This window comes from Rhipicephalus microplus, chromosome 8, assembly GCF_043290135.1.
Source record: "Rhipicephalus microplus isolate Deutch F79 chromosome 8, USDA_Rmic, whole genome shotgun sequence".
Classification (NCBI taxonomy): domain Eukaryota; kingdom Metazoa; phylum Arthropoda; class Arachnida; order Ixodida; family Ixodidae; genus Rhipicephalus; species Rhipicephalus microplus.
Window position 1 is genome coordinate 10926297 of NC_134707.1, and position 14053 is coordinate 10940349.

At 43.2% G+C, this 14053-nt stretch overlaps 1 protein-coding gene and 1 long non-coding RNA gene across 2 annotated transcripts in view; one reads left to right on the top strand and one right to left on the bottom strand.

Annotated features, from left to right (window-relative positions):
• Positions 1 to 14053, top strand: part of Myo81F (unconventional myosin 81F) — a 131969-nt gene that overhangs the window by 101576 nt on the left and 16340 nt on the right. The window contains exons 34-43 of the mRNA XM_075871023.1: positions 2925 to 3056; positions 4909 to 5075; positions 6983 to 7141; positions 8074 to 8155; positions 8534 to 8649; positions 8759 to 8878; positions 9859 to 9926; positions 10034 to 10205; positions 10895 to 10978; positions 13718 to 13837. Of these exons, the coding sequence (XP_075727138.1) occupies positions 2925 to 3056; positions 4909 to 5075; positions 6983 to 7141; positions 8074 to 8155; positions 8534 to 8649; positions 8759 to 8878; positions 9859 to 9926; positions 10034 to 10205; positions 10895 to 10978; positions 13718 to 13837 (1220 nt within the window). The remainder of the gene's footprint in view (positions 1 to 2924; positions 3057 to 4908; positions 5076 to 6982; positions 7142 to 8073; positions 8156 to 8533; positions 8650 to 8758; positions 8879 to 9858; positions 9927 to 10033; positions 10206 to 10894; positions 10979 to 13717; positions 13838 to 14053) is intronic.
• The window catches only part of LOC119164123 (uncharacterized), a 19219-nt gene continuing 5166 nt past the window's right edge, over positions 1 to 14053 (bottom strand). The window contains exons 2-6 of the long non-coding RNA XR_012885472.1: positions 8082 to 8231; positions 935 to 1090; positions 626 to 700; positions 514 to 569; positions 1 to 241 (exon numbers count right to left, since the gene is read on the bottom strand). This is a non-coding gene — a long non-coding RNA (uncharacterized LOC119164123). The remainder of the gene's footprint in view (positions 242 to 513; positions 570 to 625; positions 701 to 934; positions 1091 to 8081; positions 8232 to 14053) is intronic.

A 14053-nucleotide genomic window follows, 5' to 3' on the forward strand; every position in this document is an offset into this window, starting at 1 on the left:
TAAGCTTCCTCACTCTATATGTTTATTTAGCAGCTGTATAAATGCACTATGTTTTCATGCCACATTGTTCTCATGGAAAAATTTGCAGCAGGCCTTGTGTAACCCAACTATGCAGTCGATGGAGTGGTATTTCTGCTAGATCAGTTCTCTTTTTTGGTCAATTTTTGTGCTCTTGGCCATGAATATGTATTCAGTGTGCGACGTTCTACCACCGATATGTGAGGTTTGCATCGTTCTGTTGCTGGGAAAAGGTGAAAAGAACAAACAGAATGATTAATACTTAGAGGAAGGCAGACTATTTACATGGATAGTTGGCATGCGACTGTGCATGCACAATTCGGCAAAACAACTTTGTGGGTATAAAGACAAATCAGAAACTGTGCTCTTACAATAATTATGTCAGTACATTGATATTCTGAAAAGTGCTTGAAGCCCCAGAGCACACAGTTTCCTTGTAATATGTTGCTGGAAAACAAACATTACAACAAATAAATTGAGGAATACACATCTTACCTACAAGGCGGGCCAGGCAGATATTTTTCAGTCATCATTTACAGCCCATTTGCAACCTAATGTAATGCGAGAAAAATTGTGTAGGGCTTTAGCAACCAAGCATGCATCTTACCAGACTTCCTTTCAGCACGGCGAGACCTGTGCATCACGCTATCCACACTTTTTGCAGTCCTTGTTGCAGTGCTCCCTAATGGAAAAAATAGCGATATTTGTCATGCTCTTGCAATATAAACAAACAAACAAAAAACGCGAAAGTCATATATTCACTCGTAAACAATCAACGACGACTGATACAGCAGCCTGAACCACTTTTATCCGTAAGCTAGAGGAGACTGACAGATTTACACATCATTTGCACAGATGAAAGTGAATTTTTTCAAGAGACAAAACTGGCAATGCATCAGGAAACATTGCCACTTACGAGTGCGCATGAAATCCTCGGCGGCGGGATGCAACTGCCTCTAGGAACATGGCGAAAAAAATGCTGCTCAATGCATGTGCGTCTTACGACTTTGCATGGTAGCGCTTCAGCAACTCGTCGGCGCTCCCAGCATTGTCTCCTTCCCAACGCCGCGACCTAAAAAAAAAGTAAGGGAAAAAAGCGAAAGGCCCGCATTTCTTTCCTCCAGTCAGGTATTCTTTCTCTGAGAGAGACAGGACGCGTGGTGTATGCGCTCCATCCCCAATGCTGAACTACAGGACCCCAACTTCTTTTGAAGGAACGCACGTGCTGCTCGGTGTGATGAGAAAACAAATACCATCAAAAAGAGGGGTGATTCTGTCTTCCCACTGGGAGCTTATGGGGCCGCAGGCAGGGCCAGTAGAACCATGCACTAGTAAAAGTTTTTTTTTTACATCTCTTTTGCCCCTTTCCGTGTTTCTCTTCTAACACGCAATTCCCGAGTTGACCTTGGCTTGCAGGCGCTGCACCGTGCTCCCAAACGGGCTGCAGAAAATTGTTTGTTTTCTTAGATAAATGGCAAGTACCCACTTTGGGGAATTTGTTTGTTTCCCTGGACTCATGGCTCTTACCCACCTATGGGGATTGACCAAGAAGGCATATTGGTTAAACCCCTTCTTCTTCTTCCAACCACTGTTACCACCACCTTGGCTTCTCTGTACTTTTCCCATGCTTTTAGCTTATAAATGACATAATTGTATTGCATGAGCCAAATTTTCTTATGCTAGCGATCTAATATTTATGTAATCAAATATTTAAGGCAGAAATGCACCGTTTCTTCAGCCACTTTTCTTATAAAAATCTACTGATAGTGTAGTTGAACACACACAAACACACGCACACACACATATTTATTTATTTATTTGTTTTGCTACAGTATGAGCAGGGCTGTGGTATGTGTCGCTGATGTGAAAGAGGAAGACGGCATTGTCTGGTATGGTCTGAGGATTCATCTTTACTTGCGATTGCGGAATCTCATCCTCACCCTGCAAATAAACCCAATCATCCTTTATTCAACCATAACAATATGATTCTTGCCCTCTGGGTGAATGATGGTGCTGCAAAATTTCTCAAGGTGGATGAGCTCACCCGGCAAAACCATGTACAAAATAAATTACTAATATTTTTGTTATTTCGTCTATAATGTAAAAGTATTGTCACACAAGTACTCTCTGCCAATTAAAGTAATCGAGCTTAAGGCCACAGGTGTATTGTATCTCACTCTCTATCATGTAATGTATTTGAATGGTAAAGAAAACACAATGTTATTGATATTGTTACGTGGAAATAACACTAATTCAGTCGTAAACCACAGTACGACTCACGCCCGAACGTCAACTTCTTCAACTTCCTTCTCAAGGCCTCTTTTGATATGTCTAAGTATACTCTGAGTAAATTAGTTAAAATCACTCAACAATATATTTCATGCCAGCCCAAATGAATGCACGTTGCTTTAATGTGCTCATTCGGCAACCAAGGCCGAACCACATCGCCCACGATATGTTGCCTACTGGTCACCCCGACGAGTGTTTGGCTCGATCGGCGTTCACTCGGCCGCTGACGTAGGCTCGAACTACGCTGCCGACCAAGTGCCGACGTAACCGGCAGCGCACCTTGGGCTGACCTTTTCCGAATGTCTGGGGGCCAGTGAAGTCGGCTGCCGACTATATGCCAATGGTCGACAGTCAGCCAAGGTTGCTTGGGGTGAAGATGAGGAAAATTAATAGAGAATAGGGTAAAGAATATCGTAGCCAAGTATAGCATAGTACGGTTAGGGGTGGGAAAGAGAACTGAGAGTGATGAATCAGGAAAGGGGGAGAGAAAGGCCACCAGCTCCGCTGTTCTTTCATTCTTCGCACCAATAGTTTGTACTTGTTTCATTTCTTTTTCATTGGACGACTTCGAGTAGATCAGTGAGTGATGTATCCTGTGGTGGATATTTATTGCGCAGAGGACACCGAGTGGCACGGCCAGCGTGATTTGATCCAGCTGGCGCAGTCCATCATCGAGTGCTGCATGGTGCGTGAAGTACTGCTCAACGAACTTTTCATACAGCTGATCAAGCAGACCACTGACCACCCGGGTAAGTGGGAGGCAGAGAGCGTGTGATGCTAGCGCACGTGCTCAGGAGGTGGCAGGTGTGTATGTAGGCTAGACTTGCTGTATCGGTTAACATTACCTAAAGGCAGCATATACAGTAGCTCTAAGGCAGGTAATCAGGCGACTCCATCAGGTGGATCGAAGGGAGTGCAGGTGGAGCGTTTGGCTCCTTGTACTCCAGGACCGCTACTCCACGCATTGTTGGTTGTAGCAGCTTACTGAAAGAATGATGACTTCTGTTTGTTCTTTGTTTCAGCGTGAAATAATAAAAACTTCCTAAAGCACACATATAAGAGGGCACAGCGCTATCAAGTGAACATTTTTGTTCAGAAAACAGGTTTATAAAGGTCTCTGTGCTGTTCGTCTCGGCAGCATTGCAACTTATGACAGCCATGTTCGCTCTTATCAGGTGAGACATTTTTAGCCGCTGCTGTGTGAGCATGACACTGTGCTCGTTAACGTAATTAATGAGTGCTGTAGAGACTGACGAGGAATAAATTGGGGGTAACGAGGTTAACTTGTCCTTATCCAATTTGCTAACCAATCCGCTGCTGTGCTGCAGGTGTTACGGCGCTCGTCAGCTGACCTTAAGGTTGCAGGTTCGATCCAGGCAGCGACAGGTGCGTTTCGATAGAGGCAAAACGCTAGAGGCTTGTGCGCTATGCGATGTTAGCACACGTTAAATAACAACTGATGGTCAGAATTTCTGAAGCCCTCCGCCATGGCGTCTCTCATAATGACATTGTAGTTTTGGCACGTAAAACCCCAGATAATATTATTAGCCTGCAAACTGGGACGTTGGAAGCTAAATGGGAACATAAAGAGAAAGAAGCCATGTGTGCATGACTCACAGGCATGGCGCAGCCTACCTAATCCGAAGGACGTGTAATCGAATCCCGGCTGGGGTGGCCGCATTTCGATAAAAGCAAAACGCTTGAGGCCCGAGGGCTTAAATTAGGTGCACGACAAAAAACGTCTGGAGGCCCGCCACCAGAGCATCCCTGATAATCACATCATGGCTTTGGGACGTAATACCCTAATAATAATCATTACTAGCCTCCCGTAAACTTTTAAAAGGCTGATCATCAACCCTTTTCAGGGCACACTAAAAGTGGCTAGGAATTGTTTTCTGCAGCACTTAGGGCCGATTAAATAATGAGGCTAAGTTTTTGTAGTTTCTTGTATTCTATTTCTACCGCTATCAATGATCTTCTGTTGATCTGAAGTGTTCTCCTCAGAGATCTCTTACACCACTAAAGCCTGGAAAATTTGTTTGTCAATCGCTTCGCGTCAGCCACTTATTTCACGGAAAGTTTGTAGAAGCGTATGAGATAATCTACTCATCTCTAGAAGGAACACGTTGCTGGAGTAGTTGTTACATAACTTGGAGGAGGAAGTTTGAACTCCTAAGCATCACGAAGTTAGAACGTCAACAAACCAGCCCAACTTGGTGCGCTTCTGCAAAAAAGAGTCACTCGCAACTCATCAACTCAAGTTCCGAGTGATGCCCTTTTCTTGTAGTTTGTCTTTCTTTTGGTGATGCTTAAGCATCTAAACATTTTCTGCATGCAAATCTTTGAGCGTAGCAAGGTTGACATCTAGGCTAGCTGGTACAGTTTCATATTTTATTTAAAGCAGCGCAAAAAACAGGAGAAGTGTCCACTTCTTGTCCTGCCCTTTGCACTGGTTTAAATAATATGAAATCGGTAATCATTGGAAGAACGTGAATCCGATCCCGACGTGTGCATGCGTACCAGAATCAGAGTATTCGTGTCAATAACGCGCTAATAATCATACCACTATGCGATGACGTGACCCGTTGCCGCTGTGCGCAGACCCTAACAGCCGGGTGAACGTGCGCCACTGGCAGCTGCTGTCACTGCTGTGCAGCGTGGCCGCTCCCACGGACCGACGCATTTTGGGATACCTGCATGCGCACCTCCGGCACTGCGCCATGGATGTGGTCACCGAGGAAGGACAGTTCGCGCAGTTCGCGCTCAAGGTAATACAAATGCAGATCTTATCATGAAAGTGCGCGTTTTAAAGCAATCGCAACCACACTCAACAGTATACTCCAACAACCGCATCACGCTGTATGCGGGCGTCCGATCATCCTGAAATCTAATTTGATGCCGTTTTTAGCTCGACTCACTTGGCCGCGCTTGCTGAAGTGACTCTTAACCTTTTGAGACGCTATGTACACAATTGTGTACACCACTCGTTTTTGCAATTGGCATCAAGTAGAGGCTAAGAATGAGCAATATATATCGTAAGTTGGATGAATTAAACTTGCTGCATAATAATCTTTATTTAACTTGATTTTTCAGTGTACTGTTTCATATGATCACTTTTAAGGCACTATCACGTTCGACGAGCCGTGCGACGTGCCGCTTTCTGCCAGCAATACATGTTAAAAGGAGAATTTTTCTTTGCTCAAAATGACCATACCAAAATGAATCTGCTCTATGTTCTTCACTGGAGATTTTATTCTGTTTATGCCAAAAGTAAGCATCAATCACTTTAGGTTAAAGAGATATTTAATTAAAACTTAATTACACTGAATTACTAGAACACACTTAAGTTCAACAATTATCTCCATATTCTTTCTACAATAGAATATTGATTGCTTTGAAGTAGCATTGTAGTTATTTGACACTTATACAGGCAGTTCTTCAAAGGTGGCTACTGAAAGGGTTAAACCGCCGTGCTAGCATTAGTGGGTGGCTCATGTGTTGGGCTGTTAAGCTTGCAGTAATCACAGCTGATAAACCTCAACGCCTCTCATGGCTGTGACATAAGGCATGATCCTTTGGGCGTGTGCATGTTCCACCTGCCAGGAGCAGGCTATAAGAAGGGATTGTGGGTAGCCATGCAGAGGTGGCCTGCAGACTGTCACCGGAAATGTTCGTGCGCACGTCACGTGCCCCTCTGGAGCCATGGAGTGGAGCCGGGAGTTTCGCTGCAGTGTTGCCTAATCGCTCAAGTTTGATTCAAATAATAAACATAATTCTAGTGCCCCAGCAGTCACTGAGGGCATTCCTTGGGGCACACAGCCTCGAACCCCTGGAAGCTTGTGGGCGTAAGTTCGATTCCGGGTGATTACTGCCGCAGCAACACCCATGTACCAGGGCCGTAGCAAGAAACTTTTTTCGAGTGGGATGGAGGAGGGGGTGCTTGCTGAAGTCTTGACTGTTATAAAAAAAGACCCCTTTATTATTTTTAGTAAAACATTGCCTACATCGAAAATTCAGGGAGGGAGCAGGCCCTTTGCTTTCCTTGCCATGATGCTCATGATAGCACAATTTCACTGAAACCTTAGACTTACCATCATTCATACGACTGACTTGGATGTTGTTGTTATCTCACTGAACAACCCTTTAGTTCTCGGTGTATCAAGACTAGAAATGCCAGTATAGGACCAATATTCCGGTCAATGTTTGTCAATGTTGGGCAAAGATCGCCCTAATGCTCGAGATAAGCCTGGGTCAATATTGCTACATGCATGTTGACATTTTGTGAGACAATGCACGTGTGTGCCGGACGAAGAGAACGAAGAGTGGTCTCTGGTAAACCGGTCACTCCTCTGCTGCTGGTTACCAGCAGTGGCGGCGTGACCGGTTTACCAGATACCGAGCGGAGACCACTCTTCCTCCTCTTTGTCCGGCACACGTGTACTGTCTCACAAAATGTCAACATGCATGTAGCAATGTGATAGAACGTGCAGGGTCTTTCTGTACACCAATATCGATGTAAATAACTCTGTACGATCATTGTTGCGAACCTTATAAAACTTTACTGACATATACACTTACAACCACATTGCTTCTACTCACATGGATTTGGCTATTCATTATATCTATTGGTATCTTTCTAAGCTTCCTCGCTCGCTTTCTGTCGTGTGCTATGCAGTGTCTGATGCGCACGCTGGAGACCCGAGGACGACGGTGGCCACCATCACGGGACGAGGTTTCATGCACCACACGGCGGCACCCGTGCCGCTCCAAGGTGCACTTCCTCGATGGACAAGTGCAGAACGTCGACTTCGACCCCTGCGTGTCAGCCGCAGAGGTGAGTGAGCGGTCGGGCCGCTGTGCGCGATTAGGAAACCATAGATAGCTTTCTTGTGATGCCGTGGTTAAACTTCTGAATGTATAGTGGCACTCCCGTATGGCGAGTATGATGAGCAACAAGTTGCGTTTTACCTGCTTCAGTGTGATGCAACGTGACAGGAATGCCTCAGTGCGTGAATAACGAATGAACATGCATGTGATGCTTTAATAACATCAATGTAACACCACAAGCTTTGCGGTTCTCCATGTGGTGCTTAAAAATGGTGTTTTCAGTGACATCAGAGTAGAGAGAGATAATTTATTTACGGAAAGGTTGGCCTGAGCTACAGTTTGCTTTGGCCTACTACGTCAGAGTAAACTACCAATAGGTTATACATGATATAGTTTCCTGCAACATTTGCCAGGTGGAACTGTGGCACTACGATCTAACAGCCACCATGGGAATGATGAGTGGTACAGATTTTTCTATAGTCTGCTTGAGGCTTCGAACGCATTTGTGGCTTTTACTATTGTAATTTGACATTTGTTTCGGATAAAAGAATGGCTCTTTGTAAACCTCATCAGATGACTTTGATTGGTGAGCCTCAAAGAGTCACGGTATTGAAGTGCGACCACTAAACTTTTGCTGCACTTCATCTACCGACAAAGCGGCAGCAGGCCACCCGGAGCTGGGAGAGCAAAGTACTACTACTTATCCAAGTACTACTACTCATTGTTTTGATGCTGCCTGAATCGCCACGCACTGCAGCTGGCATAGATAATAGCGTTCATAGCACTAGATTGACCCTTAGCGTACTATTATGAAACTCTATGCTGCATGGTACGCAGGGTGCATTTTATCACCCAGGGGGCTTTTCTCACTAAATCATCATAGCCTGGTTCGCAGCACTGCGAAGCTTGATGCAGATGTCTTGTTATATTCTTCTGCAGATGCTTACCATGCTCAAAACTCGCATCAACCTGAGGCCCACAGCCGAAGGATACGCCATTTATGAGGTCATCGGACCAACAGGTAAGCCCCCTGTGCATTCATGCGTGTTTTGTGCCCGGCATCAGGCGTCCTCAGCTTCGCACAATGCAGTGGTATGCTGTTGAAGAGACCATGGTAAAGCCATACTATAATTACTATAAGAGTCTTGTCACCAACTAGCAGAAGAAAAAAAATTAAATTCCTTGTCAGCACGCGAATATTGTTCAGATTAAAAAAAACGCTTTCTGTTTTGTTGAAGAAATTCTTATACAGACACCGAAGCATGACTCATAGTTTGCCGGTCAGCGACAAATTTTATAGTTAAATTGCTATAATATTCACTTTTCTAGTAATGTCAGCTGGTATAAATTCTTTATATGTGGATACATTCGACACCTTCTCAATGTTCTTTTTCTTCAGAGCGAGCCATGCTGCCAGACGAGAAGATGGCTGACGCAATGTCCAAGTGGGAACGCTGGGCTCAAAGCCAGCAGGGCACCGCGAAAGCCAATAAGCAACAGTACTTCCTTTTTAAGGTAATTTAGAAATACAAGGGACAGACCTTCATGTCGTTGATGTTACACCCAATGTGCAAGCTTCTTAAGAACAAAACGTTCATACTAATCATTATGTATGCAAACGTAGAAACACCTGATGCTTGACGCCTACATAGACTTGAGCGATCCCGTTGAGGAAGAGCTGCTGTTCCATCAGCTTGTCTACAACATCCGCCTGGACAGGTTTCCTGTGACGGAGCACGAAGCCGTGAGTACTACAACTTTTTGTATCTGTCTGCAAACATGTGTTTCTTCCTGAATAACCTCATACTTTTACGCACAATGCTTACAAGTAAGCTGCATGCCTTTGTAACTTTACTTCTATACTGTTGTCAGGGCACTATTGCAGAATGTTGCATTAGAAGTTTGAGATGGTGACAGTACCCTTTAATGGAGTTGTGGGACATGCAGATGTTGGATGGAGAGAAGCTGAGGTGGGGGATGAATGGGAATGTGGAGCTGCTGAGATGGGGATGTGGGGATGTTGGTGGAATGCAGCAAGTCCTTGTTGCAACAGTCACTGCACCTTGTAATCTTAAGTCTAAGATGGAGTCTGCACTTTCTTCTGAAGTTTGGGGGGATGCGGGGATGGGGTTTAGAGTGGCATGCTGCAAGCTGTAGTTTCAAAGGCGACCGCACCTTGAAATCGGTCTTACTGGAATGTAGGGAGCGATAGGAGGTTTAGCACTCCAGTGAGTGTTGTTCATATTTTTGTGCAGCTCTCTTGCTATAGCTGCAAGAAGCTTTGAATTATTTTTTGCCTGAAGTTGATTACGAGTTTTGGTTGATACCACTAAAGACAGCTGTGTTTATATTTTTGTGCACTCAACTCATAATTATGTTTAATCTTGGAACCATTGTAGATTATTATGTACACGTGCATTCTGTACTGTAAATGCTTATTGATGTATTTCTTGTGCTTTGCTGCCAGGGCGGCACAACCTAGTCAGGCATTACTCAGCCTTTAGTCATGTTCCCCAAGAAAAATTGTAACAACTTTGTTTTGAACAAATCAACCAACCAATCAATCGATCAATCAATCAATAGGAGATGAATACGCCAACACTCTGTAAATCAACCAAGGCGTCACACAGAGTGTAGTATCACCGAAACTTTCTTAAGCGTCTGTAATCACTCAGTGTATATTGTACACTTAAATTTTGCTTTGCCTGCTTGTGGTGTTACTAGGTCACCCTGTGTGCCCTCAAGGCCCAACTGGATTACGGGGACTTCCGGGAGGCAATTGTTGACTATAGGCAAGTTCCATACCCTAATATTACAGTCTATCGCCCAAGTTCGGAAGATTAATTTTACCTAAGAGGCAGGGGGCATAAGTGACATGTGAACGAATTTGCACTTTCAGAAAAGTGATGGCCCAGTGTCTTCCCATGCGGCTGCTCAAGATGATCTCGGCTGACCATGTGGTGACACAGCACCAGGCTTTAGCCGGCATGAATGTGCAGGAGAGCAAACGCGCCTTCCTCGCCTTGCTTCAGTCGTGGCCCCTGCACCGAGCCACCATCTTCGAAGTCACGGTCAGTCCCACACACATCGCACTAACGTAACCAGTTAAGTGAGCAAGTCATGGCAGTCGCATATTAACGTGAAAACGTCATACGACCCACAAAATAAGATATCTGGCGAGTGCCGGCATTGCCAAGCGATGACATGAAAACTTTCGTGACAGAAAGATGGCATTATGTGACAATGTCATGTTACATGGACGTCAAAATAGTACAACCATCGATGTTGTCCGAACAAAACACGCCATTCTTTTACACTGTATGTTTGTAAAGAAGCTGCATGCCTATGTAATATAATTTCTATTGTGTTGTGCTGTGTATTTTTTTGTTTGCACTATGCAAAATATGCACTATCACTTTCAGAGGCACTTCGTTTTTTATTATCGTTTTAAAAATAACACTGTGAGAACAAGCACAATTAATGACGCATTTGTGTTTTTACAACTTTGTATTTTCTATTTTTTGTTCTTTAATTGCTGCTCGCCGTCAGGAGGAGTGAGACATATAGAGGAAAATTTTTTGAAAATGAAACTACATGCAATGGTAGCATATGCTATATGGCCGTTTTATTTAGAAGGTTTTTTTTACCGCAGGCTTACACTTGTGTGGGCTCTCGATTCTGGAACGTACGAAAGAATGATTTCCTCGTTGTTCGGTCGTGGTTCGGCTATCTATCATAGATTTGTTTCGTTCACTTTCAGCAATCCTACACATCGTCCTGGCCTAAGACATTGTGGTTTGCCGTTGACCAGAATGGCGTACACTTGCTTGAGCTTCGCACACGGGTAAGAATAAAAATGTATAGTGACCTCTGACAATTAAAAACAATAACATTTTGGTGTGTTAGCAGGAAACACTATTTAGGTTCATTCAATGCAGAAAAGAACATTCGTAACTGTAAAAAGTAAAAATATTTTCTGTTTTTATTGAGATTTGTGCAGTTTCTGAAGCTACAAAATTCTCGTCAATCATTAGGTTTAGTTAATCTAGAGTTCTTGTGCAATGCAACAAACATTGAGACAAGTGTGGTTGTGTGTGTGTGCATGCATGTGTGTGTTTTTTTACTTCCAAGCCTGCGGTTATTTTTCTACTCCATAATCTTAGTTTCCAAGTATATAGAGTTTAAGTTAATGTCAATATGAAATGAACACAGCACTTTTCTGCGTTCATTTCTTTCATTCTTGTCTCATGCAGTGATGTTCCGTGCAGAGAATTTTTCCTTTTGGGGGGAATTTGCTCCTGTCATTTTGAGCCAAAGGGAAAAAGGGAATTTCTGTGCTATTGCAGGGAATTTCAGGAATAATTAAATTCTTCTATGACGACCACTTCTATCATTACGGAGTGTGCAGTGGAAGTTGGAGGCAGGGTAGTTAGACAGGACACTTGCAAGCTTTCCCAGGAAACAAAGAATCTCATTAGGAAGCGTCAAATCATGAAAGTCTCAAGTACAACAGACAAAATAGAACTGGCAGAGCTTTCGAAGTTGATTAATAGGCGGAAGGTATACGATGTAAGAAGGTATAACATGGAGCGAATTGAACATGCTCTGAAAAACGGAGGAAGCGTCAAAGCAGTGAAGAGGAAACTTGGGATAGGCAAAAATCGGACGTATGCACTAAAGGACAAAGAAGGCAAAATAACCACCAATATGGATAGGATAGTTAAAATAGCGGAGAAGTTTTACAGAGATCTGTACAGTAGCCGAGACAACCACGACCTTAATACTATAAGAACTAGCAGTAACCCAGATGACACCCCACCAGTAATGATAGAAGAAGTCAAAAGCTTTGGAGAGCATGCAAAGAGGCAAATATGCTGGTGAGGATCAGGTAACATCAGATCTGCTGAAAGATGGAGGACAAATTGTGTTAGAAAAACTAGCCACCCTGTTTACGAGGTGTCTCCTGACGGGAAGAGTACCAGAGTCTAGGAAGAACGCTAACATCATTTTAATACATAAGAAAGGAGATGACAAAGACTTAAAGAATTACAGGCCGATCAGCTTGCTCTCTGTAGTATACAAGCTGTTTACAAAGGTAATTAGAGTAAGGAAAACATTAGAATTTAATCAACCAAAGGAACAAGCAGGATTTCAAACAGGCTACTCAACAATCGACCACATTCATACTATCAATCAGGTAATAGAGAAATGCTCAGAATATAACCAACCACTATACATAGCCTTCATAAATTACGAGAAGGCGTTTGATTCAGTAGAAATCTCAGCCGTTATGCAGACACTGGGGAATGAGGGCGTCGATGAAGTATATATAAACATCCAGGAAGAAATCTACAGGGAATCAACTGCTACCATAGTGCTTCATAAAGAAAGCAACAGAATACCAATCAAAAAGGGTGTAAGGCATGGGGACACAATCTCCCCAGTGCTATTTACCGCATGCTTACAGGAGGTTTTCAGAAGCCTAGAATGGGAACAATTAGGGATAAGAGTTAATGGAGAGTACCTTAGTAACCTGCGCTTCGCCGATGACATTGCATTGCTGAGTAACTCAGGGGACGAATTGCAATTCATGATTACAGAGTTAGACAAGGAGAGCAGAAAGGTGGGTCTTAAAATTAATCTGCAGAAAACGAAAGTAATGTACAACAACTTCGGAAGAGAGCAGTGCTTCGAGATAGACAGTAGTGAACTTCAAGTTGTAAAAGACTATGTCTACTTAGAGCAGGTAATAACCGCGGATCCGAACCACGAGATTGAAGTAACTAGAAGAATAAGAATGGGGTGGAGCACATTTGGCAAGCACTCTCAAATTATGACAGGTAGATTGCCACTATCCCTTAAGAAGAAGGTATATAACAGTTGTATCTTGCCGGTGCTTAGCTACGGAGCAGATACCTGGAGACTTACAAAGAGGGTTCAGCTTAAATTGAGGACGACGCAGCGAGCAATGGAAAGAAAAATGGTAGGTGTAACCTTAAAAGACAAGAAGTGAGCAGAATGGATTAGGGAACAAACAGAGGTTATGGATATCATAGCTGAAATCAAGAAGAAGAAATGGACATGGGCCGGGCATGTTTTGTTGTGTCGTAGTGGAGGGGCTAGTCATGATTTCAAAAGTCGCCAGTACGTGAGACATGCGTAATTATGGTATGTGTGTGCGTGGATGGGGACAAAAATTGGTACGGTTGTGTAGGGAAATATGCTGGCAATTTCTTCAGTGTTTGCAGGATACAATTCTCGAAATAGGGAATTTTTGTGTCTCTGAATGGGAATTCTTCGGCATAGTATGGAACGTCACTGGTCTCATGTGCGTCTGTCAACCAAGATGAATGCATACCAACTCGCTCAAGCTTCCATTTTTATGCAATTCATGTCAATACTTTACAACTTTTATCTGTGTAGAACTAAGCACAGTATGAGCAATATCATGCTAGCAATAATCTTCGCCTGATACTTTTGAGGAAACTGTCTGTGTAACTTCACAAAGTGTTTCAATATGAACGAGATACTCAATTGCTACTCTATTTTGTGGTGTATTGGCTCTTTCATTTTTGCCTTTCAGAATGTGCTGTGCGCCTGTGAATATGAAAGCATCGTAAACTACAGTCCATCCCTAAATAGCCTCATGATTGTCACTGGAGGCGGCAAAAAGGGTGCCAAGTACATATTCACTACCAATCAGGTACGCTTAAAGCCTTCTTGTGACACTTTCTCGCATCGTGTGTGCATGTTTCTCGTCTTAGTAATGCACAACTTTAAGAGGTATCAAACAGCACAGAACTGATGAAAATATTACTACTACTAATAATAATAATAATAATAATAATAAAAATAATAATAATAATAATAATAATACAAAATCGCATCATATCTACAAAGTGAATAACTATGAGTGGGT